The sequence below is a fragment of the Gambusia affinis genome, linkage group LG19 (assembly GCF_019740435.1).
Source record: "Gambusia affinis linkage group LG19, SWU_Gaff_1.0, whole genome shotgun sequence".
Taxonomy (NCBI): domain Eukaryota; kingdom Metazoa; phylum Chordata; class Actinopteri; order Cyprinodontiformes; family Poeciliidae; genus Gambusia; species Gambusia affinis.
The window spans coordinates 14,741,478-14,754,934 of NC_057886.1; the positions used below are offsets into that span (position 1 = coordinate 14,741,478).

Consider the following 13,457-nt stretch of genomic DNA (forward strand, 5'->3'; position numbering starts at 1 on the left):
AAAAATGGTTGAGTACCTTGTTTACACTTAGTTAAACAAGCAGGTAAGGTTCAAAGAAAACATTGAACCACCGCCAACCTGAGAAGAACTATTGATTAAGACCATCTCCTTGATCATTTGGAGATTTAGCTCCGTGGAGACCAAATGATCAATTCCAACAACAACTTTTAATGTATTTTATTGGGATTTTTTTTCTTTTTTCTTTCTCATCTTTAGGTAAACTTTAAACACTACTATTCACGACTTTCTCTCAATCACGGTTTTCTTGCTATTCTTCCTTAAAAGCCTGATGTAAGGAGTGCACAATAAATGCTTGTTATGTTGACAAATTTTTCCATCTGAGTTGGGGATCTCTGCAGCTCCTCCAAAGGTTACCATCTTGGCTGCTTCTGTGATTATTGCTTGCCTGGATTGTCAGTATAGGACGGCTCTATCTTTGCAGATTTGCAACTGTGTCATATTTTCTATATTTGTGAAAAATTTATTGAACAGTGCTGCAGGGCATGTCTGATGATATTTTATAATCCATACCTCCTTTAAACTTTACTCACAACTTTACTCTGTTACTGTTTGGTTCCTGGATTAATTTCCTCATCCAAGCAACTGTTTTACTGGATTGTATTAATGGGATGTCAGATTACGCAGTTTTGTACGAAAAGAAAATGTTCAAAAAGTTTTAATATGTTTAACCTGTATCACATTCTGTCAAAGCATGCACCGAATCTATGCCCAAATTAATTTTGATCTCCATTATCAATGATATTCAGACTTGTAACAATTTGTGAGTAGAGAAATGTATATTTATTCTGAATAATTAAAAAAGTTTGTTGGACTTTCTTAGAACATAATTTAATTAATCCTGTCAGCCAAATACTAATTTAACAGACAAGAGTCATTCTTGTGTCATACCTCTCCATGTTTCTTAAGGATTTGGTTTAGAATGATTTGTTATTCATTTGTTCATGCGGAGTAAAATAATTAGAACATTCCTTTCACACTCTGTGGTATTGTCATGCCTACTGATTCAAATACATTTGTCTTCATTTCTCTCTCTTGTGAGGATCAGAGTCACAGTTACTATAAATCACCAAAATCTATGTCGTTTCCAAAAGGAGCTAAGCTTCAAAATGCCCGGCTCTTTAGAAAATAATGAGGCTCAGTCTTTTAAATCACACATCCCCACAGTGACTGTCAATAGAATTTTATTGTTGGGCATAAATCTGAACACTAAAAGGAGCGATTCGTAAAAAAAAGCGTTGAACAAACAAGAAAACAAGAAATACTGACAACCCAGCCTTTGCTTGGTTTGGTAAATGTCTTGGCCAATCACATCAAAGTTAATAGTTTGAAATTCTGCAACACCCTTTACCGTATGGAACATCTCAAGCGTTGCATATTTTATGCATTTTTAGACCTTTTAAAGTTCTGGAAGAACAAACAGACTCATAACTGTTAATCCCTGTCATGCTAAATCAAGTGTTTCAGGGAAAATGGTGCATCACTAAATATTTTCAGGAGCTCACGCAAAAAATTAATAAATAAATAAATGAAGCACCCATAAGAGTTCCTCTACCTACCGGTACTGAAAAATATTTTCTTCCACTGCACAATGTCTGCAGAGCTTAATAAGCTTTGAAGTGGTACTACATTTCTTATGAAACAAAAGACTGGTGTTTATAAAAACTCTTAAGTGTTCATTTTTCTATACATTTTGCTTCAACTGCAAAAAACTGGATTTCATCATTTGAGCTGTTTTATTGAATAATGCAATAAGACAGGTATTTACGTTGTTTTGCTAAACGTTCAGTAATTGTTTTTTTTTCTATTCTCCTGAATAATTAAATCTGGATCAGTGTTAACATTTAGATGGGGTTTTGAGAGAATTCAGTGGGGACATTAGGACTGATGTGGTCCTATCAGCGTCATTAATGTGCAACTCACTAACTGTTTTCCGGTGTTACATCAGGATGGCGTGCTCACTTCAAACAAACTGCTGCAGGGTTTACCTGGAAGCCGCCTGAGGCAACCGCTCTCACACCCCGTTTGACTGCCGTATTCGAACCTTCCCAAATGAGCTAAAATACAGGTTCCTTCACCCTGATTCTCACGCTTCGAACAGAAGTCCGGTCTGAAAAGAATAGCTCTTGTAAAATTCCAAGTGCCGCTTTTCCCCATCTCATTACTATTCCTCTTTCTTTTCATCCCTTTGCTTGTCTTCCCGTGTCTTCTCTAATCCCTATGCCTCCCTGAATCTCTTGTTTTCTCCTCTCTTTGGATCAGTGCCCACTGTGCCACCGGGAAACGTACAAGCGGAAGCTGTCAACTCTACCACTGTGCGTTACACCTGGAGTGCCCCAAGTCCTCAGTTTATCAATGGAATCAACCAAGGATACAAGGTGAGCACCTCGTTTCTGTCAACTAGTGCACTCTAGTGGCTAGTGGTAGCAGGGCAGTCTTTTGCCTTCATCTGATAAAGAACTAATAATAAATCACTGTGCTGAAAATCTCATTATTCAGCTTGTCATGAGCTTAATTATTGTTAATTGCTTGCGATAACTTTTTTTTTGTATTATTTTTAATTACTTGCACAATGTCCCATGTTTTCTATCGCCTCATCTTCAGCTCTTGGCATGGGAACCCAGTCGCTCTAACGAGGTCACAGTGGTTATGGTGCGGCCCAACTTTCAGGACAGCGTGCATGCAGGTTACATCTCTGGCCTTAAAAAGTTCACAGAATACTACACTTCGGTATTATGCTTCACGACCCCTGGAGATGGGCCCCGTAGCCCCCCTCTGCGCTTACGAACACATGAGGATAGTATGTAATTTTATTTTATGCAAGGTTTTGTTCCAAATTAATTTAAATAAAATCATCAAAAAGAGTGATGTTTTGGGACCTGATTCGATATTTGTTTGTTCTGTTTTTAGCCCCGGGTGCTGTGGGACATCTTAGTTTCACAGACATCCTGGACACTTCATTAAAGGTCAGCTGGAAGGAGCCACAAGAGAAAAATGGCATTCTTACAGGTAGCTAAAAAGTGTAATATTTCAGTGCTTTGAAAAATTACTTAAATTCTCCAAACTTTTTCCAGTTTGTCTCATTACAAGCACAAACTTCAACGTATTATATTGTTGAGGTGAAGATTTGAGCAACACCACCACCTTCATCACCAACCAGAATGTGTTGGCTGGTTAATAAAGTAGTGGGACAGGGAGTTCAGTACCTCAATTGTCACAGGAGTTTTGACCTTTCCAGATCTTTGTCACTCTCCTTGCACCTGTAGATTGCATGTAATACTTTAGATTTTTTCCTGTAGCACCTCCAATTACACCCTTACTTTTTAGTTCATGTTCTCCTTGCCTACTCTCTCAGTTTAGGTGCTTGAGTAGTTTTGCAGTTACTCTATTCTTCTTTTTTTAATGTTTGGATGATAGATTAACTGAGCAGATGTTTTGGGTTTTTTTTTTCCTTTTGATGTGTTTTATAACTTAACTCTGCTTTAACCTTCTCTATAACTTTATCACTGACCTTTGTGCTGTTCTTTGATCTTTACAATGCTGATTGTTCCCTCATGTTTTCTAAAAGAATAATAAAAAAAAAACCTGTCTGAAGTCTTCACAGAACAGTTGTGTGTATATACTAAGATTAAATCCCACTCATGGAGTATTTTCACTAATGAGGTGATTTCTAAGGCATGTGTCATTTTAGTTCTACTTCACAATTATTCACATCTTTTTGCTGGTCTAATAGCGTAGATTTAAATGTGTGGTGGTAAGACAATACTTCAAGAAATTGAAGTGAATGCTTCAGAGCCCGTTTTCATGTTGCTGAAATCTCCGAAGATCAGTTTTATTTTGGTTTATGCTACAGTATTTTCAAATGTACTTCAGGGTATCGGATCTCCTGGGAGGAGTTCAACAGGACCAACACCAGAGTGACCCATTATTTGCCCAACCTGACTCAGGAGTATAAGGTTACAGGACTCACTGCGCTCACTACCTACACCATTCAAGTGGCGGCCATGACTTCCAAAGGCCAAGGTCAGCTTTCATCATCGACCATATCGTCTGGTGTACCTCCAGGTCAGTGTTCTAATGAGAGCTGAGAAGTGACATGACAATTACAGAAAATGATTGGACAAGAAGCTGGCTCCTTTTCTGCCTTGACACATGATCTGTCTGCTGCTTCCCCCAAAACCTTCTTTGAACAGAGCTGCCCGGTCCTCCCACCAACTTAGCCATCTCTAACATCGGCCCACGTTCAGTCAACCTCCAGTTCAAACCAGGCTATGATGGCAAGACATCAATTTCTCGCTGGTTGGTTGAAGCTCAGGTAAGAAAAAATTCACTTTTATTTTAATTTCCAACAACAACGCATTCATTAACTGGATTTTTTTTTTTTTTTTTTTTTGTCAGTTTTATCTGCTTCGTTGCTTATGCGAGCTCATGTCTCTGTGCATTTCAGATTGGTATAATTGGGGAAAACGAAGAGTGGCTGATGGTTCAGGAGCTGGCTAATGAACCTGATGCTAGGTCGCTGGAGGTCCTCGACCTAAACCCTTACACTTTTTACAGGTGCACACATGCATACCAACAAACTCTTGTACTCATGCAATGCATGTAAAAAGCATCCTCCCCACTTCACTCAAATTTAACTGAAAAGGTCTTTATTCTTTCACTCCATATTTTACTACTGTTTTTTTAAGTTGTATGTTTAAAAACACAGTATTTCACATAAAGGTTCTAAATTACTTTGCTAAAGGTACTTTATATTTTGTTTTATTAGAATCACAAATGTAAATGTACGTTAATGTGATTTAATGTTTTGGACCAACACAAATCAGCATATTATTATAAGTTGAAAGGATAATTATCCAATTCTTTCTACATCCATTGACTTTTTTCTTTTCTTTTTGGGATAGGCTATGATGCTTTCATATTGTGTTCACTTTAATCTGATCATCTTAAACAAAATTCAGAGCAGACAGTTGCCTTCAGAAATCAAATTAGGATTCTATGTAATTATTCTATGTAAATATTCAGTTTAAATAGAGTTCTTCTATGAAAGATCCAAATGTTTGTTAAGGAATATTATTAAAAAAATAGAGAACATAGTGGTTAGGAAAATGTTCACCTCCTAGGAGGACAAAAATAGCAAAGCCAGAGATAGATTAGAAAGTATCGAAAGGTCAAATTACAGATCTAAATCAATCATGTTTTTTTTTCCACTTCACAGTTATACTGTGCCTTGTATTGTTGTCTCACATAAAAATCCCAATCATATTCATACATGAAAATATGTTTTTGCCTCTAACATAACAAAACCTAACACAATCCTTGGCATATGAATACCTTTGGAGGCACTCTCAATGTAATACAATGTAATTAAAGTATAGTGACTATTTTACGTGAGGGTTTTTTCATATAAAACAGTGTGGATGGCTGAGAGGTTATATCTGTTAACAGCAGGTTTCATGTAATTCAGGTTCAGGATGCGTCAAGTCAACATTGTTGGCACCAGTCCTCCAAGTCAGCCGTCCAGGAAGATCCAGACGCTTCAAGCTCCTCCAGACATCTCCCCTGCCAACGTAACCCTTCGCACAGCCAGTGAGACCAGCCTGTGGCTTCGCTGGGTGGTAAGTCTTCACTGCATACTGGTCCTGATAAAAACAGCATGACACTGGGTAGTTTAATTAGATTTTCAGGGGCATTTTTCTGATTTTGCACTGAACCATTTCAAATGGCTTATTTTCTTTTAACGTCTCTCTTGAGTATATGCTTTAAATGTAATGATGGGACTAAAAAGAAATTGGCAAAATGTCCTTGAGTTGGTAGATAAGCTTAGTAAAAACTCGATTTGGGTGATTAGGTATTATAAAGTTTGACATTCAGTAACTTTTTCAGCTCTTGCTTTTGCACTATTGGGGCTTTTTTTAATAAGATAAATTAGTACATGCAATATTACTGATAGAGATGTTGAAAGCTGAACATTCTGGTGTCCTTGGGATGCCTGCTTTCTGCATCAGCATTTGGCAGTGTATTCTTTACCACTTCTGTCTATTAACATCCCTGCACCGGTGCTTAAGACATGAGTCACAGAGATTTGTCATATCATTGAAACCATTGCAAGATTAAAAAGAGTGAATCTACCTGGACATAAAGAAACAGGCGACTGTCAGCAGTGGAATCTGCTCTGCAGGCTGATGACATAGCTTAATGACCAGTACAAAAAGAGGATGTTATAAAACCTGTGCCTTCTTTAGGCTGCTGTCCAGAAAACCTAAAGTGAATCATAATGGACACCATTAAAATGTCAAGAAACAGGAAACTTGAAAAGATTATATATGCTGACATTTAAAATATAAAATAAAAATGTTCAATGGCACAACTGTGCACACATTTAAATTAATATCTTCCTGAACCACATTTTGCTCTAAATTAGCATTTAGTCTTCTTTGGTAGGAGTCGAACACACGTCCTGATTCGATACTATCTTCCCACTCAACCTTTCAAAGATTCTCCAAATCAATACATTCCAGGTTTATCAGATTTACTGTAGTTGATGATTGGCAACAATGCAGTACTGTGCAGCTTGTTTACCCTTATGATTTTTTTTTTTACTAGAAATTTACAGGATATGTGTAAGACCATATGTGAAGAGAGTGTAATTTTTACACTGAAAACATTGCATTTTACCAGGTGTGTGTACACTTTAGAGAATCACTATACTTACATAAATTTCCTGCAAATCTGTTTTACTGGGTTAAGCACTAAACATCACTTTATAAAATGCTAACTGCCTCTCATAGTTTTTGTTGATGCCTCTTGTGTGTTGTTAAATTGCTGTTAAGTGCAGCCTCTCATGTGTTATTACCTCATTATGGACCCAGACAAGGAAGATATAATTCATATTGGTTCTAAACCATGAGTGGGAAGGGGAAAAAAAAAACAACAACAATCCTCTCAGCCTCTTCCAGAGTGGGAATACAATGGCAATCCAGATTTTGTCGGCTACCGCATCCAATACTTCAAAGCTGGATCAAAAGGGGGCGTTCTGTCTCACGTCATCATGGACCGGCTGGAGAGAGAGTTCACTATAGAGGACTTGGAGGAGTGGACAGAGTACGAGGTCAGAGTTCAAGCTGTCAATGGCATTGGATCAGGACCTTGGAGCCAAGCAGTCCATGGCAGGACCAGGGAGTCTGGTGAGGAAGATTAAGAGTGAATGTAGAGAAAGTAGACCCTGTAATTATTATTGAATGGCAGTAAAACAATGCAGTCTTTTACCGCAGTGCCGTCCAGTGGCCCTACAAATGTGTCAGCATTTGCCACCACCTCCAGCAGCATCCTGGTGCGGTGGGGAGAGGTCCAAGAGGCAGACCGCAATGGACTCATCCTGGGCTACAAGGTATTTCAAACTACTTTTCTCTTTTTTTCTTTTTTTAGAAGTCAGATTATTGTAAATCTTCTGCGTCACTCAGGTTGTGTATAAGGAGAAGGACTCAGACACAGCACCCCACTTCTGGGCAGTAGAGGGCAACAACAGTCATAGTGTCCAGCTGACTGGTCTGGGGAAGTATGTTCTGTATGAGATCCAAGTCCTGGCCTTCACGCGAATTGGAGACGGAAGGAGCAGCTCACCTCCTATTCTAGAGAGGACACTGGATGATGGTAAACACAACTTTTACAAATCAGACATTAGATGATCGAAACGTCGATTTCATTCCAAACCAGTAGTTTGGAATAAAATATTTGGAAACTACTGGTTTGGAATAGCCTGTTTTATAATATTTGCTACAGTCCATTTTGGAGACAAATGGCTGTGGTCTACTATGCCTTGAATATAAAAAAGTCAAATATGCAGCATTTTTAAACTATTTATTTACCATGCTTTTATTTTAATGTATTTTGTCTCGATTACAGTACTTTTTTCTTTAGATTTTGTATTGGTTCTACCTTGTTTTCCTATAGATTTAAAATTTTGACTTGTTACATTCTACACAACTTTGATACTGGTTATTATTAGTATATACAAAACAAAAAATTTAAATTTTCTAAGCTTACAGGACACTGAAAATAAATAAATACATGAATAAATAAAGCATAGATGTCCTTAAACATTTATTTTGAAAATGTTACAGCTTTCCCCACAAGCTTAAAGTTTTATCGCATTGTGTCAAAGTAAGAACATGCTCTTGCTATCTTTGTCATGTTATTATGTTTCTTAATAGAGAAATCTCTAAGGAATATTAATAATTTCTATTTTACCGTATGTGTGATAGTACCAGGGCCTCCAGTTGGCATTCTGTTCCCTGAAGTCAGAACAACCTCAGTCAGACTCATCTGGCAGCCCCCTGCGCAGCCCAACGGCATCATTCTCGGTAAGATTACATGGTCGGCAAGGCAGTGGAGAGTTATTTGTGTTGCATTTTTAAATAGCATTTGGGTTCAAAAGGCTGCATGAGTCTTTAAAGTCAAAAATGATGTGAAATCATTTATGGAGGACCATAAACACATAAAACAAGAAAAAATATTTGCTAAAGTAACACGAGGCAGATAAGGAAACATTTTCACGACTAAAATTAGATTTTATTTTAATTTTGACTAAATTGGAAGACATTTAACTTCCATAAAATGCCCCATCATGTTTTAATTTTAAACCACATTACCACCTTTGTTCACTTTGATGTCATTCCCATGCACATATTTCATGTTTTTGATGGGATTCTTTCAGCTTATCAGATCACCTATAGAAGAAACTCTTCAAACAGCAACGCTGCCACTGTGGATGTGCTGAGCCCCAGCGCGCGACAGTACACAGCAACTGCACTGAAACCCGAAATGGTTTACATATTCCGTCTCACCGCTCAGACACGCAAAGGTTGGGGTGAGGCCGCAGAGGCCCTGGTGGTCACCACGGAGAAAAGAGGTGGGCATAAGATACTGCAGCTCAAATGTCTTTTTAAAGTGTATCTACCTCTCAACATTTAGATTAAGTGGGATTGTGTGTGTGCTCCTCAGCTCGGCCTCAACCCACCAGTCGTCCCGTCGTTCCTCAAGAAGATGTCCAGGCTCGCAGAGTTCTGTTGTCATGGGAACCAGGCAGCGACGGCCTGTCTCCCGTTCGTTACTACACAGTGCAGTATAGAGAGCTGCCGGACAGCAACTGGACAGTTCACTCAGCATCAGTCAGCCATGAAACAAACTCCTACATAGTGGACAGGTAAATATCATAATAATAATTATTATTATAATATATGGGTTGCATGGTATATATAAGCATAGGCCTCAGTGTGTTTTGGCTTTTGTTCATGAATTATTATATCAATATAACATGGTGTTATAAGGTGTTAAGGAAGTCCAGGTTGCTTTGATGGTCTCCAACTGGGCTTCATTGTTGGGTCTATTGTCTCTTTTCTGTCACTTGACATAAGTCCATATACTTTCCATGGCGTTCAGGTCTGGCCTGTTTGCTGACCAGTCAAGCTGAACTGACTGGCCATTCATTTGACTGAATCAGCTTTTGCAATAGTGATTGTTGGCGCCCCCTTTTCAATCTCTGTCAAACTCTTGAATGTGGAATACATCACAATCCTCTGAAGGCTGCAGATATTTGGTTGCTCGCTTTCTCTAATATGTTTTTCCTACCACTTAACTTTCCATCAACATACAATTTTGAGGTGTGATTAGCTGTAATCTAAATTAACAGAATTAAACACATGTATATATATAAAATAAATCTGCATTAGAGGTTTTACATTTTAAATTGAATTTCTTAATTGAAGAAACTTTTCTATTATGTTCAAATTTATTGAAATGCCTGTGCAACGTATGCCTATAAATGACTTTTTTCTCTTGTTTGCAGGTTAAAGCCTTTCACCTCTTACCAGTTTCGAGTTAAAGCCACAAACGACATTGGAGACAGTGAATACAGCGAGGAGAGTGAGGCCATTACTACGCTACAGGACAGTAAGTAACCTTCAACAGTTGCACAGTGGACCGAACAAGCTGTTATTTTCAGGATCCTTTTGTTGTACCAAAATACTCTTCAAGTGTATCAGTGGGCTCTGAATTCTTACAGAGTATAGTTTGTCAACGGTATGTTTTTTTGCAAAAGCTGTCCTGTACAATATGTCAGCACTGCTAACATATTTTGTAATCCTCTGAAGCTCCAGACAAATCCCCAACCATACTGTCTGTTACTCCTCACACCACCACGTCTGTCCTGGTTCGTTGGCAGGTACTGCTGGGTGATTTGCCTCGTTTCAAATGTTGAATCGGAATATCAAGGGCATCCTATATTTTATTCTTTCATAATATTAAAATATTATACATTAAGAAGATCTCATTTTCCTTTTAGCCCCCTTCGGAGGATCACTTAAATGGAGTTTTGCTGGGATTCAGAGTCAGGTACAGGGAGTTGCACTATGATCGCCTTCGCAGCTTCTCTGTCCGCACAGTCAACAGTCCTTCTGCAAACTGGGCTGATTTCACATGTAAGCTCTAATAATATTAATATTAGCTCTAATATGCTTTTTGCATCTGCCTTTTTCAAAAAAAAAATAATTATTAAATTCTTGTATCTCCCATTATTTCCTATTTTGCATCCAACCTCCCAGCTCCATACAGCATCAGAAACTTGACAGAATCCTCTTTAACCCAGTATGAACTCGACAGTAAGTCTTACATTGCCTCTTGTGAATTTCCCATTACTCTCTTTTAGCTTAAATACCTTTAAGTGAATATTATTCCCACAAAGTTGTGCATTTGTATTATTTACAGCAATAGTCAGCAGCATCCTCCCACTCAGCTGTAGCCACCGCTTTTTCTTATTTATGTGTGTGTGCGTGTGTGTCTGAGACTTTAATCTCTGCAAGCTGCCCTGTCATTATTTCAGCATGGTTTTCTTCTTTTTAATCACTGGCAAGTCTTCCCACATGCTTCCACAACAGCCCTGTTTTTTGATCAGTTTGCATTATATTTCTAAACCGCTGTGTTCTCTGTGTTGGGGGTGATCTTATCTTGTCATGGCATTTGTGGGAATGCGTGTTTCTCCTGAATTTTCCTTTTCATTTTTTTGCTCTTTCTTCTTAAGTTCTCCATAACAATGCTGCACTGCATTCTTCCCTGTTAGACTTGAACAAACACAAGCGCTACGAGATCCGACTCAGCGTGTATAATGCGGTTGGGGAGGGTCCGAGCAGTGCACCGCAGGAAGTGTTTGTTGGAGAGGCAGGTAGGGTTAATTTCTCAGTTTGCAACCTAGTTTTACCTTTAGTTATTATTCTTCAGGCTTTAAACAAAACAAAACACCTTGTTGAATGTTTTCTCCCTTTTTCCTCCAGTCCCAACTGCTCCTCCTCAAAACGTGGTGGTCCAGTCTTCAACAGCTACTCAGCTGGACGTTACCTGGGATCCGCCTCCTCTGGATGCTCAGAACGGAGACATACAGGGTTATAAGGTATCAGGATTGCATGCACTTTTTAATAATGCCTCCAGTATTTGTTTAAAGTCCTGCAAGAAAACCATGCGATGACTCTGTCCGCAGATCTACTTCTGGGAGTTCCAGCTCCAGAACGAGACGGAGCGCCTGCGAACTCTGTTCCTGCCAGAGCTCGGGGTGAAGCTTAAAAATCTGACAGGCTACACCACCTACATGATCTGTGTGGCAGCCTTCAATGCTGCAGGGGATGGGCCCCGCTCCCTGCCCACCAGAGGGCGCACTCAGCAAGCAGGTGCAAATGCGGATAAGATTATTCAATAGACCACCGGCATTTCTTTTGGTGCCAAACCTTTTTTTTTTTCTTTTTTTCAGCATCCTGCTCCACTTTGCAGCCTCATATGTTTCCAACTCAATGCTAACTTTGCAAATGTTTTTGCACTCAGTGGTACCCGTTCTCAGATCTAGACACTGTGTAGGGTTCTTATGTGGATTATATGATGTAGTCCCAGAAGAAGCCTATAAAGAGAATAATAGATAACTTTAAAGTCAATTGATGAGTTTTTGAGTTACTGGAACACTGCAAACTCAGCCATTGCTTGAATTCAGCAGGAAGCTTTATGCTATTATTTTTTTAAAGTAGTTTAGTGTCGTCACTTGAGAAACAGCATGAGAGATCAGAAGTTTTTTGCCTATTATTTCAGGATACTCCACAGTGAGGAACAGTAGAGCAAAAAGGACTATGAAGAGTGATGGGTGTTGATTAGTTTCTGGCCACAATTTTATGTTTTTGCTTAGAAGCAAGTTAGATTCCCTCCATTTCAGCAAAAAAAAACAAAAAACAGAATGTTTACAGTCAAAATGATTCTGGTCTTTTGTGCCCTTTGAACATTATGACATTGATAAAGGTTAAAAAGTGCTGAGAACTTTAAAACACTGTCAGGAATGTTGGCTCTTTTCACCACTGAGGACTGGGAACACAGCCAATACAAGCTTTTGTGATCTCTCATTCCTTATGCTGAATTGCGGCTAAATCCTGACGCTCAGCTGAATCGGGGTTGGCTCAGCAGGCAGAATTCTCACAGCTCTTCTTCAAGGTCGGAGGCTGATTTTCTAAGCTGCAGTCGCCTTTTTCCAGTCACAAACTCCTTTATCCAAATGATAAATCAATATGTTTAATCTAGTAGAATACCTTCAGATACACAACAACTAAATGTTTTCTGCTGTTCTTATGTCTCTTTGTTTGGTCTTGTAGTGTTTTCAGTCTGCTCTTCGGTGCAATTCAACTTCTTTTCATTATAAAAAAAGTCATGTTGCTGTTTGAAATGCTTAAATCAAATGGAGAGACGTGTTTACTGCCCCCTTTTAAATTAATAAGTCCTAATTGATAAATTACATGAAAAATAATAAAAATTTGTTTTTGTGATGCCATCAATTACATGTTATAAATATATATATATATATATATATGTACTTTGAAATGGCTTACATCTGTTCAGAAAACAGTGCTACACTTTTGCAACACTGGTAAAGATATTCTTTTTCAGGTTTTGTCTCATTACATCCACAAACCCAATCCGATGGAATATGGCGGTTTTCAAAATGCTTTACAGATAAAAATCTCAGTAGGACTTGACTGCATGCTGAGGATACAAATCAGCCATTATCTTCAAACATACAGTTGTTAGGGAAACATCTAACAACTGTAAGACAGCAGGGCTCCAGAAACAATAGTTTGACATGTCTGATCTAAACAGTTTCATTGTAGCTCCAGTTGTGTGTTTGAAGTCGTTGTCCTGGTCCTATAGGTATTTTTTGAAAACATGCTTTTTTTCCCCAAGTATTACCTTGAATTTTGCTTCGTTCATTTCCCAATCAGCATAGTATCCCCACAGCACGATGTTTCCATTTTTTTTTTTATTTCATTTTGATAGAAATTGAATGTTCCTCTGTTAGATGTTTTAAGCTTAGGTTATTGCCTTATAACCTAATTTTGGTTTAAACTGTATCCATAGCC

General features: G+C 38.4%; 1 protein-coding gene across 3 annotated transcripts in view; it reads left to right on the plus strand.

Annotated features, from left to right (window-relative positions):
• The window catches only part of sdk2a (sidekick cell adhesion molecule 2a), a 101,179-nt gene that overhangs the window by 78,632 nt on the left and 9,090 nt on the right, over window positions 1–13,457 (plus strand). For all 3 annotated transcript variants that reach the window (XM_044100351.1, XM_044100352.1, XM_044100353.1), the window contains exons 18-37: window positions 2,281–2,396; window positions 2,623–2,818; window positions 2,929–3,027; window positions 3,892–4,083; window positions 4,212–4,333; window positions 4,466–4,575; window positions 5,486–5,636; window positions 6,968–7,205; window positions 7,293–7,408; window positions 7,482–7,671; window positions 8,283–8,381; window positions 8,735–8,929; window positions 9,022–9,223; window positions 9,866–9,969; window positions 10,170–10,240; window positions 10,361–10,496; window positions 10,620–10,676; window positions 11,135–11,236; window positions 11,346–11,461; window positions 11,549–11,735. In XM_044100351.1, the coding sequence (XP_043956286.1) occupies window positions 2,281–2,396; window positions 2,623–2,818; window positions 2,929–3,027; window positions 3,892–4,083; window positions 4,212–4,333; window positions 4,466–4,575; window positions 5,486–5,636; window positions 6,968–7,205; window positions 7,293–7,408; window positions 7,482–7,671; window positions 8,283–8,381; window positions 8,735–8,929; window positions 9,022–9,223; window positions 9,866–9,969; window positions 10,170–10,240; window positions 10,361–10,496; window positions 10,620–10,676; window positions 11,135–11,236; window positions 11,346–11,461; window positions 11,549–11,735 (2,799 nt within the window). The remainder of the gene's footprint in view (window positions 1–2,280; window positions 2,397–2,622; window positions 2,819–2,928; window positions 3,028–3,891; window positions 4,084–4,211; window positions 4,334–4,465; window positions 4,576–5,485; window positions 5,637–6,967; window positions 7,206–7,292; window positions 7,409–7,481; window positions 7,672–8,282; window positions 8,382–8,734; window positions 8,930–9,021; window positions 9,224–9,865; window positions 9,970–10,169; window positions 10,241–10,360; window positions 10,497–10,619; window positions 10,677–11,134; window positions 11,237–11,345; window positions 11,462–11,548; window positions 11,736–13,457) is intronic.